Source organism: Littorina saxatilis, linkage group LG1 (genome assembly GCF_037325665.1).
Source record: "Littorina saxatilis isolate snail1 linkage group LG1, US_GU_Lsax_2.0, whole genome shotgun sequence".
Classification (NCBI taxonomy): domain Eukaryota; kingdom Metazoa; phylum Mollusca; class Gastropoda; order Littorinimorpha; family Littorinidae; genus Littorina; species Littorina saxatilis.
Genome location: NC_090245.1, coordinates 56,238,476 through 56,253,914, shown reverse-complemented (window position 1 = coordinate 56,253,914; position 15,439 = coordinate 56,238,476). Strand labels below are relative to the sequence as shown.

Genomic DNA, 15,439 nt, shown 5'->3' with positions numbered 1-15,439 from the left:
CCTGTGAAGTTACAGAGTATTACCAAAGACACGAATCACATGATTGTAAAATCTGTGAAAAATCCAGTTACACCTATACTTGAAATAAAACCAAACTTAACTTAGCCAAAAAATTATTGCAACAAATTTCAAACCCAAATTAAAGCATATCCCCGTGTCATTTTATTAACACTTTATATGCCAGAGAAGGCCGTTCACTTAACCTTCAGGATCACCATTTGGATTAAATATTTCTTTTACAGGGATCACGTGACCGCCGCTCAAGTAAGGGTACCCTCAAAATCGACCAGACAAAAACGGAAGAGCCGAATGAAAAATCGACAAAAAATCACAATAGGCAAAACTTTGCAACTTTGACATACGAGAAGAGAGTCAAACCAATTATCTACCCTGAACAGATTGTTTTGTTTTGCTACCTTGCGTATTTCGCGTGCTAAGCTATTCCTACTGATGCAGGTGTCGATCGCAAGAGCGGTCAAAAACAGGACTTTTTGCGTCATTTTTTAGGGGTATCATGACAAAAAAGTCTGCACTTTAGCAATGACTTGGTGGATTGCTTTGAAACTTGTAGAATATTTTACCAACATACTAGAGATACTTCGAGCAAAATGATGGATTGTTACAGGTGTTTGTTAAAATGTTATGCAATTTTTCTAAAGAAGTTTTTAATCTCGTCATAGGATTGTTCCCTTGGGTCCAAAAAATGTATGACTTTGCATGTCTTTAAAAAAATGATTGATACACACACTGCTAAAGTTTTATGTGCGTGTAAGCACTGACGCAAATTTGCTGGACCAGTAAACACGCTACATATTTAAGCGATGATTCTGGTGCCACAGCGATGCCCAGCCAAGCGTGACCGTAGCATATTTTAAGAGGCACGCAGCGATAACAGCTGTAAGCGCGAACGTTCCATTTTTTCCTCATGTGTTTGCATGACTAGCAAATTAACGCTAGCAGCTACACGCAAATGAAACTTAGAGAGAATCTGTATCAATCATTTATCTGTAGATATGTAAAGTCATGAATTTTTTGGACACAAGTGAACAATCCTATGACAAGTTTAACAACATTTTCCGAAACATTGTGTCACATCTGGATAAATAACCGTAACGATCCAAACTTTCGCACGAAGTATCTCTACGACTCTAGTATGTTGAAAAAATATTCTGAAAGTTTCAAAGCAATCCACCAAGTCATTGCTAAAATGTAGCGTTTTTTGATATGATACCCATAAAAATTGACGTAAAACGTTCTGTTTTTGACCGCTCTTGCGATCGACACCTGCATCAGTAGGAATAGCATAGCACGCGAAATACACAAGGTAGCAAAACAAAATAATCTGTTCAGGGTAGATAATTGGTTTGACTTTCTTCTCGTATTTCAAAGTTGCAAAGTTTTGCCGATTTTTTATTCGGCTCTTCCGTTTTTGTCTGGTCGATTTTGAGGGTACTTGTATTTTGTTTTTTCTTGCAAAAGTTTTATGTCAAAGAAAACATATCTGTAAGCATGACCACACAAACTCACCGGACTCTCAAATCTAGAACTGGTAATTTTCATAATCATGAGAGAGAGAGAGAGAGAGAGAGAGAGAGAGAGAGAGAGAGAGAGAGAGAGAGAGAGAAAGAGGGGGGAGAGAGAGAGAGAGTGAGAGAGAGAGAGAGAGAGAGAGAGAGTGAGAGGGGGGAGAGTGAGAGGGGAGAGAGAGAGAGAGAGAGAGAGAGTGAGAGGGGAGGAGAGGGAGAGAGAGAGGGGGGAGAGGGCCCCGGGGGGGGGGGGGGGGGGGGGGGTGTTTCTAAAGTGTCCTGTTTGACCTGGTATCATCCAAGTCATTCTAGAACAACATTCAAGATGTTACACATGTAACAATATGCAAATACTAAGGGTAATCATATAATGTCAATATAAAAAAAATACCAGCAAGAGCTTTGCCTTTCAATCAACCAAAATCATTTCTTTACACAAACAAAGAAACTGGGCGTAAAACATCCCAGCAAGGGGAAAATCATATCACTGTACAAAACCAGAACAATCATAATTAAAATCAGACAACAGAACAACAGACACAAAAACAAACCGACAAAAAGAACACATGCACAAAACAAAAACAGAGGCAAACACAAGTTTACTGCACTGTTTTGATATGAAAGACATCAGTATACAAAACATTCAGAGACAACCCTTCGTAAGAAAAATAAAAACATGGAAAGCCTGATTTTGGTCAACAAAACGAGTAAAAACTTATTTCACATTCATAGTTTAAATCAAACTGTCCTCAAATTCATGATAAAACAAACTTCCTGAAGAAGAGACATGGTAATACCTAAAAGTAGACATGTAATGCTATTTTTTATGTGTGTGTAAAGAATTTTGTTTAATTTGTAACCACCTGCTGTTCCATACGCACCCTGGAATTACATGTACTTTGTGTACAAATGTATACATATCACACAAAAAGATCCCATGAAAAGAAATAAACAACCTTAATCTGTCTGACATGGGTAATACCATAATACATGTATACAAAGACTGCTCCCACCTAAATGGTCCCTTTTCATGAATGGACATTCTAAATGGTGAAGTAAAGATACCTGTCCAGCGTTAACCATGACAGATCTCATCAGGCTTGGATTTCAGTTATTTCATTTTCAGTGATATGTCTTATCTGAATGCATTCATATGGTCCCTTTTTAACTGTAAAATTAAAATAACGCAAAGTGATCCTATCTGAATGTTTCCTTTACTACAGATGTATTGACATTGCTATGTTGAATTTACTTATCATCATCTACTCTACTAAGCTTGGACTGGTGAAAACAATTACACTGTGTAAACTACATGCTGTGATAAAACAGAAGCTAATCAACAAAAAATGTCCACAGACGTCCTGACTACTCTATGGGTCTTATCATGACTTGACTAGAAGAGCATGCAAGCATTGATTCGCAATGGGAATTCTATTATTTTGGTGCATTTTCTGGTAAGAAGTAGATTTTGTACAATCATGTTGGTGCATGATCAATGCCAATCACTGCCAAAACAGACATCTTTTTGGCATGTAAACGTTCTTCAAAGATACAAATCAAAGTACATGTACTATAATCACCTTTCAGAGAAGGTGTACAGGTTTAAAGTTGTTCAGGAATAACAGTTCAATCTTGGTATTAACTGCTCATAAAAATGTGCAACTCTACAGTCAGTGGCTGATGTAATAACAAGCGACATAGCTGCTGCCAGAATCACGGAATATGACTCACTCGCTGTAGTGTATGCAAGAATAAATGTAAGTCACATGCATGTAAAATGCTTGACTATTGAATGCTTTGCTCCCAAGTTTATGCCTAAGGCTAGGCAAACTGCTTTCTTTCTTTCTTTCTTTATTTGGTGTTTTACGTCGTTTTCAACCAAGAAGGTTATATCACGACGGGGGAAGGGGGGGGGGGGGGGGGGGGGGGGGTATGGGATAGAGCCACTTGTCAATTGTTTCTTGTTCACAAAAGCACCAATAAAAACATTGCTCCAGGGGCTTGCAACGTAGTACAATATATTACCTTACTGGGAGAATGCAAGTTTCCAGTACAAAGGACTTAACATTTCTTACATACTGCTTGACTAAAATCTTTACAAAAATTGACTATATTCTATACAAGAAACACTTAAGGGTAAAAGGAAAAACAGAATCCGTTAGTCGCCTCTTACGACATGCTGGGGAGCATGGGGTAAATTCTTCCACCTAACCCGCGGGGGGTAATCTGTAATGTGTTCAGCTCTATCTCATAGCCCCAACAGTCTCCTGAAGCTCTATGTAATCTGATGTGGATTGCACATGGGGAATGCCTTAGATTTCCATAATTTCCAATCCTAAAGCAGGAAGACATCTTTTAACTCATATCAATATAAAGCATCTGGCGCAAACTATTTTTCTATGAAGATTAGAGAAAGTTGGAAGGAGCACACTGAATAATGTAAGAACATGCTGAACACAAATAATGCTAGTAGTAATACTCAATGATAAAGTAGACCAAAACTCAAATCCTTCAACTGAACTAGTAACAAAAAACAATCAGAAAAAAGAAAGACCCCCCAAAGCTAAATGCAGCTAATTTTAAGTGTCCGTTTGACTAAATTAGGTTACTCCAGCTTTGAAGTGAATTGTCAATAACATAATTATGCAACATTGACAACAGCAACAAAATGAACACATGTTTACATGCAACTTTAAGCCCCAGACACTTTTGGTATATATCTGCATGGTAGCATGCAAGACAGGAATGCACATAGATGTAAAGATACATTGCATCAAAAAATTATTACAAAATCATGAGCAATAGTACATATTATTATTAATACCATTTCTCTGCCTTAGTTGTATAATGCTAGCCTTCCTCTATACGCACCAAATACATGCTACAGACTACAGTTCTTCTCATCCTGCAGTTTAAAATGATTTCTCTCCTGATGTCCGTGTGAGTTATTTTCACACTCGTTTAACACTGGTATCTGTTACACATTCTCAAAGAAATTCCCCTGCCAAAAGTTTTGAGGGACACTGACTAGATCAGATGGACTTGGTCACAAATTATCACTCATTATCACATGAACCAAAGGTGTTTTCTCCGCTGTAGGCAATGTACAGAAAGCCATCTTCGTCTTTGTGTCTTTCATACACCTCGTACATAGTGGCACTGCAACAAACAGTCACTAAAATTACTGTTATTACCATGCATCACATAAACGTCAGCAATCGGTTCATGAAACCTCAACGAAAGAGTGAATATGGCAAAGTAGCTCCTCAAATCAGTACCTACTGGCAAAAAAAAGCTCATTGGAAAGGTTAATATTATACTCAATCTCCTTAACACATAAAACCTCTTTAACACATACAACCTGCACACAGATTATTCTTGCTGTTGTTTTTATCTTACAGTGACACGTTATAGAACTGTGACAACTAATTTGTATGAATTAATTTCCTAACGGACACTGATGAGTAGTGTCAATATGTGAAGTTAATTCATAAAATCTTAATCTGCACAGGAAGCAGTCAGCATATTTTGTTTGGGTATTATGTTCAAGTGCAGGGATGGTCTTATCTTATATATATATATATATATATATATAGCTATTCTGATGGACACGTGGGGGAATTCGGGGGCTGTGATTGGATGGTCTCTTCCGATCATCAAAGCATAATGCTACGGAAGTCGGCCATTTTTGCCAATATCCAAAAGCATATTGGCAAAAATGGCCGACTTTTTTATCTCGTAACTCCACACTAAATACCCCACTTCCCCTCTGAAGTATTGATGTACAACCCATGGCACTAACATTCATGTAGTCGTTCATAACTGAGGTTGAAAAATTCGCTTCATGACGAGACAAGTATGAATACCATTCACCCAAACTGAAAACTTCGCTGTCGTCTGCTCGCGTTGTACGGATTAGCAGCTGTTCTCTTCTCCTCCCCTTGTTGCATCCTAGTTCTTCAGTTGTTTCTAGTTTTCCGTTGATGTTGTGTTTTGGTCTTCTTCATAAGTAGTCTTGTTCAAAATTAAAAAACCTCAAACTTCTTTTTGTTGTATACGAATGAACTAATATTATGTGTTGTCAAATCGAGTTTTTTTTCCAAAGTCAGTGTGGCGCCTGCGCTAAACTAATGCGCATAAGAAACGGCGTCTGGTATCAAAACCTGAGATCAACGCATCAACGCAAAAACTGTCATTTTGTAAGTTTGGAACAACAAATCAAGGTCAGAACAGCTATATAATCGCTATTGTGTTTTCACCGTAGCAATAGGGTCCGATATTTAGACTCGAACAAGTATAATGCGACTCGTCGCGCTAAACTAATGCGCATAAGAAACGGCGTCTGCTATCAAAACCTGAGATCAACGCATCAACGCAAAAACTGTCATTTTGTAAGTTTGGAACAACAAATCAAGGTCAGAACAGCTATATAATCGCTATTGTGTTTTCAGCGTAGCAATAGGGTCCGATATTTAGACTCGAACAAGTGTAATGCGACTCGTCTTCGACTCGTCGGCATTATACTTGTCTCGTCTAAATATCGGACCCTATTGCTACGCTGAAAACACAATAGTTGTTAATAAAAGCCTGGCCAGATCTGAGGAAGGACTGTACTGAAGCATAGAATACAGAATACAGTATTTATTGAGCCAAGTGACATTAAAAAAACATTTAAAGCACAAGGAATTTAGCGTAGTGTTGGTAAAATCACGCACACACACACACCCACACACACACTGACACACACACACCCACGCCCACACATTCACTGACATACACATAGTACATGTACTTCTCAACTAAAAGTTACTGCAAACGTATGCATGTTTCACATACAAATGTACTATTTCTGCAACTAATTCCTAGCACTCTGGTGTTGTAATAAAAAAAAAGTACACATTGGTTGATATTCTCTAGTACATACACTACTTCAGCACTGTGGAACCCTGATTTTAAGACCTTAAAAATCTTAGAAAGTTAGGACTTGAAGAAGATGGGGATGGGGGGGGGGGGGGGGGGTCTCTAAATGCAGGTAACTTAACAGACATTAATTTTTCTTTAATCTGTAACAGCAAGGTCTTAAAAGAGGGGAAGTTTTAAATTGGAATGTCTTAAAGGTAGGGTTCTAATGTAGCCAGACAAAAAATAATGTTAAAACAACAGAAACCTTGACTCGCAAAGACAAGGACAGCACAAATTCGTCAAACTTTTTGCCTTTAAAGGCTTCTCAGAACCACATACAAAAAGAAAAACAAAAAGCAAACTGAAAATAAAAATGCAGACAAACAAAAAATGAAAGGAGTGTGAAAGAATCAATCAAAACATAGACCCTCTTTGTTTGGGTCGATTCTTTCCCTTTTCATTTTGTTGGTTCTGTGCTTTTTGCTGTATTAAGTTATTCTTTCGTTTTTTTGGTTTACTTTTTCAATATGGTCCTAAAGAACCTTTATAGACGAAAATATTTGTGCTGTCCTTGTCTTGGTGAGTAACGATCTTTTTTACTTTTTAAGATTTGTCTCACCAACAGTTATTTTGTTTTTCAGAGGAAAAAAAGGAAGTCAAAGTTTAACTGACAGTGATATATCATACACACAAAATGGCAGACACATGTTCATCTGTACCTTGACTGAGGAAGACTTTTTCCAACGAAAAGGTAGAGGGCCTGGACTTGCGTCAGCTGGATTCGCTTGCGTACAATCCACATAAACTGTGCAACAGAAATTTCGGATGGCACCAGGAACTTGCGTTTGCCCAGTGGCTGGATCTGTGAGCGTGGCTCCTTTTCAACAATAACCTGAAAAGAAAAACTGACAAATGATGGTTTGGTTCACCATTTTTAGGAAACCTCCATTTCAAGGCCTTTCTAGCTGTTTTTAAGATCCCCTCTGTCTTAAGGCTGTTTTAAGACCCCCTCTGTCTTAAGACTTTATTTCAAAGGATGCTCTCTTCATAAAATGTGTTAATTAAACTTACCTCTTTTTTAAGACTTTCTCCTTTGCAAGAACACATTTTCTACGATTTGTTAAGGCTTTATAGCAAAGATTTCCTTTTACAGTGGAACCCCCTTTGAAGACACCCTGATTAAAGACTCCCTCCTTTTTCGGACCCTGTTCTCTCAGATTTTCTGTATATACCATCTGTAAATTTACCTCCATTTTAAGACTCCCTCCTTTTTGTTTAAAGGCCTGATTTTCTCAGAATTTGAAGGTCCAAACTGGGGGTTCAACTGTACTAGTCTACTACACAATCTTCATTCCTTTCAGTTTCACAATACAGCTCAAAATGCACAGATGACAGTTGTCCAACAAGTACTTTACACTGAAATCAACTGTACAAGCTGAATCAAGCTACCCCCCCCCCCCCCCCCCCCCCCCCCCCCCTTCTCAAAATACTTGCTCAGTGTCTTGTGCCATTTACATGATCACCACTTGGTATGATGTTTCTTTCATGAGCCACATCGTATACACACAGATCATGAATTAACATTGAGGTTGTCTGTCATACATGTATGTATAAATACAATGTATATTAAAGGGCTATAATTGTACTGTAATCACTTTTTCAATGGGACTAACCTTTGAGATTTACTGAACTATAACTATGAATAGGCTGAATAAATACCAACATAATTTCAGCTCCACTTACAATCATATATGCTTGTATACATAAAATCGATTTTTAGCAAAGGGGCATCCCCCCTATATACATAAGATCGATTTTAGCAATATGTAGCAAGGGGCATCCCCCCTGTCAAGGTCCAAGGGGCGAAGATCCCAGAAAATAAGAGCAAGTAATGATTTTTAACACAATTTGGAGCCACTACATCATCTAACTTATAAAGCTCGTTTCTGTCTCTGTGTGTGTGTGTGTGTGTGTGTGTGTGTGTGTGTGTGTGTGTATGTGTGTGTGTGTCTGTGTGTGTCTGTGTCTGTCTGTGTCTGTCTGTGTGTTGATGACTAAGGCCCCGAAACGGCTGCACCGACTGAGGCGGGGATTTCAGGGTATGTAATTCTCTTCCCATTTGACTCGTGTTATACTCGTGGGTACTTTTAGAAAACCAAACCTGAAAGGAGTTGTTAAAAACGCCGATTAAAAGTAGAAAGCCTATGAGCCATCGAGGATCCTACCTGAGTCTGGGCTGGCCAAACTTGGCTCACGTCTCCTTACTATGTCGTCAATTTATTACATCACTGTCTTTCTCTGCGTCATGATTTTTATGGCGTCATTGTCGAGTGCTAAGCTTCAGCTAGACAAGTCTCGGTCACTCGAGGCTAGCCAAGAATATGACCTTCTTTTAGCGTTTTCGTGTCAGTGTTTGACAGTGTTTGTATTTGTGTGTGCACGTGCGTGCAAGTCAATGCGAATGATTTTATGTATGAACGAGCACAGGAGAAAGAGTATTTGCATGGTTCTTTATCTGTGTGTCTGCTGCTTCTTTTTCTATTTATGTCTGTCTGTCTGGAATGCTAAAGCGCGAGCGCGAGTGTTTGTCTTCGTGGTTACGTGTGTGCAGGCGAGTGTGCGCACGCATTCGTACGCGCATGTTTGTGCTTGCGTGTTTGCAGGAGTGCATGTGTTTGTTAGTATGTCTGTGAGTGTGTTTGTGTGTGTATTTGTATGTGCGAGAGACTTTCTTTGCAAGTGATTGTCTGTGTGTGTGTCTGTGTGTATATGTCTGTGCGTGTTGTGTGTGTGTGTGTGTGTTTGTTTGTGTGTGTGTAAGTGTAATAAAACACATGTTATAAGCGTATATTTTTATGATGTGGGAAAGAAATAATCATTCATTAAAGACCGTTCCAGGAAATAACTAAAGGTTTACGAAAAAAATGGGAACAGCTAGTAGACAATACAAAAACTCTACACATATTCACCAATTTCAACTCTATATTTTTCCTGAAAATCTGAAAATCTGTGTTGTGAGATACAAACTGTTATTTCTTATGATTAACCAGTATAAGGCCCAATTAATTGTAAAAAAATGTTGACTTGAACACATTTACTGACAAGCTCAAGAACTTACTGGAATTCTTTCAGGATATTTCTCTCTTATTTTGGAAGCTTCTCCCTTCCTTTGCTCTGCAAACAAAAACATAAAATGTAAGATGCATCTGTCTTTCATTGGTCTGTATATAGTCATCAGGTTAATGTGCATGGATGCACATAATACGCTCATGCAGCTGTAAAGGAGAGGAGAGAACTAAAAACCCAAAAGCACAGGTAATACAATTTATGGAAAACAAAAGTTAGTAGACAGAAAAAACAAACCAAAAGACAACAGCATCATAAATTTCAGTTACTTCTCATTTTCTCCGGAGCACCATGTTAATTGTTATACTTTTCATTTACAGAAACAAAGGCTAACAACATTAAATATAGAGTGTCATCATATATAATATACTAGAGGAATACTCGGCTTCGCCGGGTGAATCGCGAGACAGAGACAGACAGCGTGGCGGTTCGCCGTCTTAGAGCACGTGTTGAACATTTTCATCCACCAGTTTGTGCCCACTCAAAGGAAGGCAAGAACATACAGAGAGACAAAAGCCGCCAGACCCCATCACAAACAGAACTCTACAATCCACAGGTGTTGCCTGGCGAGCTAGCTATAAATAGCTCACAACTTCTAAGGCGAACAACTCTGCAGAGTCTGCTGTGAAGGGCGACGGTAGTCTCCCTGTCACACGCGACCCCCTTTGAATGAACTTTGTCCCCAAAGTTCCGAACCATGGACCCGCCAAGCTTAGGTCCCTCCCAGGTTGGTGGAATGGGAACAGCACGAAAATGATTCAGTGGCCTGAACATTTCATGTCGAGTCCCATCCCTGTCGACGACGCCAAATGTAATCGAGTGCCGAAACACCACAATCACCTTTGAAGGCGAAGTCCACTCAAACGGGATTGAGAATTTTAGAGCTTATTTCTAAGCTCTATAATAACTGTTTATGGCTTCTCAAAGGAAGGCCCGAACATACAGACACACCAAAGCCGCCAGACCACATCACAAACAGAACTCTACAATCCACAGGTGTTGCCCACACACACTCACACACACACACAGAGAAGCCATCTATATATATGTATATATCTATATCTATAAATATATAGAGATAGATGACAGTGTATTTTTCGCGTGGCTATAGATTGATTCGACCTTTGCACTTTTACAGTGAGGACAACTTACGGGTGCAAGGAAAGCGTTCTGGACAGTGCAGTGACCTTCTAAAAATAGTAAAGTGCAGTGACCTTCTAAAAATAGTAACGGGAATATGGATTGACCCACACGAAGGAAGGGAGATAAACGCAAAACACTGGAGAAGATAAGGAAGAGTTAGTGGGAATGGATCTGGGAAGATGAACAGAAAAAACAAAATCGGTTCAGTGCTGCGCGCTGAGAGCACGTGTTGAAAATTCTCATCGACCAGGTTGTGTCCGGGGTCTACCTGAATATGCCCACCAAATTTGAAGCAGATCCATCGAGAACTTTGGCCGTGCATCACGAACACACAGACACAAGTCGTATATATATATAGACTAGAATGAATACCCGCTTCGCCGGGTACCCGGCTTCACCGGCAAGAAGTAAAGCCGAATGATACCCGGCTTTGCCGGGAAGAAGTAGAGCCGAATACCCGGCTTTGCCGGGTGAATCGCGAGACAGAGACAGACAGCGTGGCGGTTCGCCGTCTTAGAGCACGTGTTGAACATTTTCATCCACCAGTTTGCGCCCACTCAAAGGAAGGCAAGAACATACAGAGAGACAAAAGCCGCCAGACCCCATCACAAACAGAACTCTACAATCCACAGGTGTTGCCTGGCGAGCTAGCTATAAATCGCTCAAAACTTGTAAGGCGAACAACTCTGCAGAGTCTGCTGTGAAGGGCGACGGTAGTCTCCCTGTCACACGCGACCCCCTTTGAATGAACTTTGTCCCCAAAGTTCCGAACCATGGACCCGCCAAGCTTAGGTCCCTCCCAGGTTGGTGGAATGGGAACAGCACGAAAATGATTCAGTGGCCTGAACATTTCATGTCGAGTCCCATCCCTGTCGACGATGCCAAATGTAACCGAGTGCCGAAACACCACAATCACCTTTGAAGGCGAAGTCCACTCAAACGGGATTGAGAATTTTAGAGCTTATTTCTAAGCCCTATCATAACTGTTATGGCTTCTCAATGGAAGGCCCGAACATACAGACACACCAAAGCCGCCAGACCACATCACAAACAGAACTCTACAATCCACAGGTGTTGCCCACACACACACACACACACACAGAGAAGCCGTATATATATATATATGTATATCTATATCTATAAATATATAGAGATACAGGGTTCGACACTAGCGGGGGCGGGGGGCGGAACGCCCCAGAGTTTTGTGTTCCGCCCCAAACATTGCCGAAGCTTGGGGCCCACTCCGCCCCAGGATAAATTCCAACAATGACAAACCGAAAATTCTAATGCCAGAGCCAATCACTAAAAATCGCCAGTCAAAGTCGTCACTGAAATTTGCGTAACGATCAATGCCGCAGTCAAGAAAAACAACAACATTGTCATTGAAATCGTCGAAGGACAATGCCGCAAGGGAAATAACTCCCAGATTGCGCTCTTTAGCGTGAGAGATAAGTATCGCCTTCAAATGCCAAACGCAAAATGTGGCGACACATCCCTGATGTAAAAAGACATGGAAATGAAGATGAAGAACAGCGTGGAGAGAAATGAAAAAAGGAGACCGATGCAGCCAAAAGCGCGAAGCGCTGTCGTAATTTCAATGTCAAATGGTTGAAAGAATTTCCCTGGCTTCAGTACGATGAAGAAAAACAGACAATGCATTGCCGCCTGTGCAGATCTTATAGTTAATAGCGGAGAACCACTTGGAAAAAGTGGTGATTCTGAAGGTATATATATGTCACGGTAGAGACGAAGATCTGGTAGAAACGTCGTTTCTACTGGTAGAGACGAGGATCGTCGTTTCTACCGGTAGAAACGAAGAAATAATACACACGAGTTTTTAAAACAGATGGTTGCGAGTTGAAAGCGAGAGAAACTCTGATCTTGTCATTAAAGGTGGTCGTCTACATTTTTGCTTTTTTTCAATAATCTTATGGTTAGATTTCGAAACAAAATTATGTCAAATGATAAATGAACCATGGGGGAAAAAGTTATAGAAAAAAATGTATGTACAAAAAGATTTTATTTTTGGGTAGCGTGACTCACTCTTCCAATATTTTGTTTTCTGTTTGCTGAGAACATGTGCTTTGCCTACAAATACTGACCAATCAAATTCATGTCACTGTGCTTATAGCCACGCCCAAACAAGTGCAGCAACAGTTTGACACTGGAGCGCTGTCCACACTTTTTTTTTAAACGCACGAAATGCACGGGATTTGAGAGGAGTTTTGCGCTTGGCATTTTCCAAATAAGGATATCCTACTATGAGTACTACGCTGGAATACTACAATGAATTTTCAAACGGCTACACTGGCTTCGTCTTTCCTGATTTAAAGGGGGTGTATTGTTGATAGTTGTAGATAATAGACTCTGCATTTTAATGGTCAAATGGCGATTTCGGTATAAAAATGTAGACAAGTAAAAGTCACCTCACATAGCACAACTAATACACAAGAGTCTTTAAAACAGCTGGTAAAAGTCACCTCACATAGCACAACTAATACACAAGTCTTTAATAAAACAGCTGGTAAAAGTCAACTCATATAGCAAACATAATATTGTATAACTCTTCTTTTTGTTCCGTTGTCAACAATCTTTAGCAACAATTAAAATAGCCGGCTATAAGAATGTTGAAGGTCTGTGGAATACTGTTTTCGGAAGTCAAACTAGCAGAGATATTTCACGAATTGTGTTCACTCTGAAGGAAAAAAAAAGTTGTGATTGCTGTCTTCGTCTGGTCAGTGAAGGCAGTTGTAGTAGGTGAACAATATTTGCTGACATTCTCAATACATTTCCTACAAATGCACGTGCTCTGTAAACAACGTTAAAAATGAGTTCATTCCGGTAAGATAGAACTGTGTTCATAATTGACAAAATCACCTACATTGCACACACACACACAAACGTTTTATTCCGATCGTCGTCTCTACTGGTAGAAACGTCGACGTTTCTACCGGTAGAAACGAGGATCGTCGTTTCTACCGGTAGAAACGACGATCCTCGTCTCTACCGGTAGAAACGATGTTTCTACCAGATCTTCGTCTCTACCGTGACATATATATACTTAGCATGAATAACAGTGGGCCCCAGATTTTTGTTTTCCGCCCCAGCAATTTCCATCTCCGGGGCCAGTGTGGCCCCAGGCCAAATAAGTTAGTGTCGACCCCTGAGATAGATGACAGTGTATTTTTCGCGTGGCTATAAATTGATTCGACCTTTGCACTTTTACAGTGAGGACAACTTACGGGTGCAAGGAAAGCGTTCTGGACAGTGCAGTGACCTTCTAAAAATAGTAACATGCAGTGACCTTCTAAAAATAGTAACGGGAATATGGATTGACGCCACACGAAGGAAGGGAGATAAACGCAAAACACTGGAGAAGATAAGGAAGAGTTAGTGGAAATGGATCTGGGAAGATGAACAGAAAAACCAAAATCGGTTCAGCGCTGCGCGCTGAGAGCACGTGTTGAAAATTCTCATCGACCAGGTTGTGTCCGGGGTCTACCTGAACATGCCGACCAAATTTGAAGCAGATCCATCGAGAACTTTGGCCGTGCATCGCGAACACACACACACACAGACACAAGTCGTATATATATAGATGTGTGCCTTTCCTTAGTTCATAACAAAATACCTCACCACAAAATCCCTGTGATACATTGACATATATATATATGTGTTTAATTTTTAAACAATGGCGATTGCTCTAAAAGTAAAACAACAATAAAAAATAAAACAGAAGAGAAAAAAAATAGAATTGAACCTATTACTTTAAGTCTTATACTTTTTATAGTAAAAGTAAAACAGCAATGGTGAGCTAACATTTCCGGCTACATTTTTCACTGGGCAACTGGCTATTTTATCAAATAATTCACTGTGTGTATGATATGTGTCACTGTCAATACTATACTAAAAATAGGACTGATGAATCTTTTGGAACTTTCTGCACTATACTGTACTGTTCTTCCTTTTTTTGTCATTAAACATATATAATATTATGTTAATTGTTATGAGTATACGTTAATTGCGGACTCTCTCTCCTCTCTCTCTCTCTACACAAAGTTCAACTAAATTCAACTAATAACTTATCTTCATGTATAATTTAATCAATAATTGTTACAAAATCACATCCCCTAGCCTATATCTTTTGATGAAAACCACTGAAGTGAAAATAAAACTTATAAAATAACACAATGTTACTCCTTCTGACAAGTGACATTACTTCCTAAGAAGTTAGACAGCGTTGTTCTGAAGCACTGGTGCCGATCGGAACCATGTCATCCTTTGCTTTGGGTGTCTCGGCCCTCTGAATCTGATAGTGATACTTTCTTCAATTTTTGTCCATTGTTCACCTCTCTGACATAATTTAAAACCTTAATTAATACACCCAGTAACTTACCTAATGTTCGTTCCTCCTTAAACTTGAACTTCATTGTGGCGTCGGTCAGTGGCCTTTTCCACAGATAAAAGAAGACGCCTCTGCCCTCACGAACTTTCTCTTTTGTCTTCGCAGCTCCAGATTGTTTTGGCTCTTGTGACTGTGAGGTCACATACACAGAAATCTTTGACATCAAACACAAGGTCGATGTAAGTGGGAACACATTAGTTGATGACGATATGATGTTGTGTAAAGCTGGTAGAGGTCTATCAGCTGGAACAATCCCTTCAATCATATCTTATCCAAATTGTTTTATATGTGTTGATTGTAAATGAATGCACAGCAATTGATTGTATTTGCTTTTTCT

General features: G+C 39.6%; 1 protein-coding gene across 1 annotated transcript; it reads right to left on the bottom strand.

The window, feature by feature from the left end:
- Nucleotides 1-3,441: 3,441 nt before the first annotated feature.
- Nucleotides 3,442-15,253, bottom strand: LOC138974812 (gamma-aminobutyric acid receptor-associated protein-like 2). Its single transcript, XM_070347540.1, has 4 exons — nucleotides 15,094-15,253; nucleotides 9,547-9,602; nucleotides 7,148-7,320; nucleotides 3,442-4,685 (listed from the first exon to the last, which is right to left on the bottom strand). The coding sequence occupies exons 1-4, from the start codon at nucleotides 15,125-15,127 to the stop codon at nucleotides 4,583-4,585; spliced, it is 366 nt and encodes a 121-aa protein (XP_070203641.1). The 5' UTR covers nucleotides 15,128-15,253; the 3' UTR covers nucleotides 3,442-4,582.
- Nucleotides 15,254-15,439: the final 186 nt, after the last annotated feature.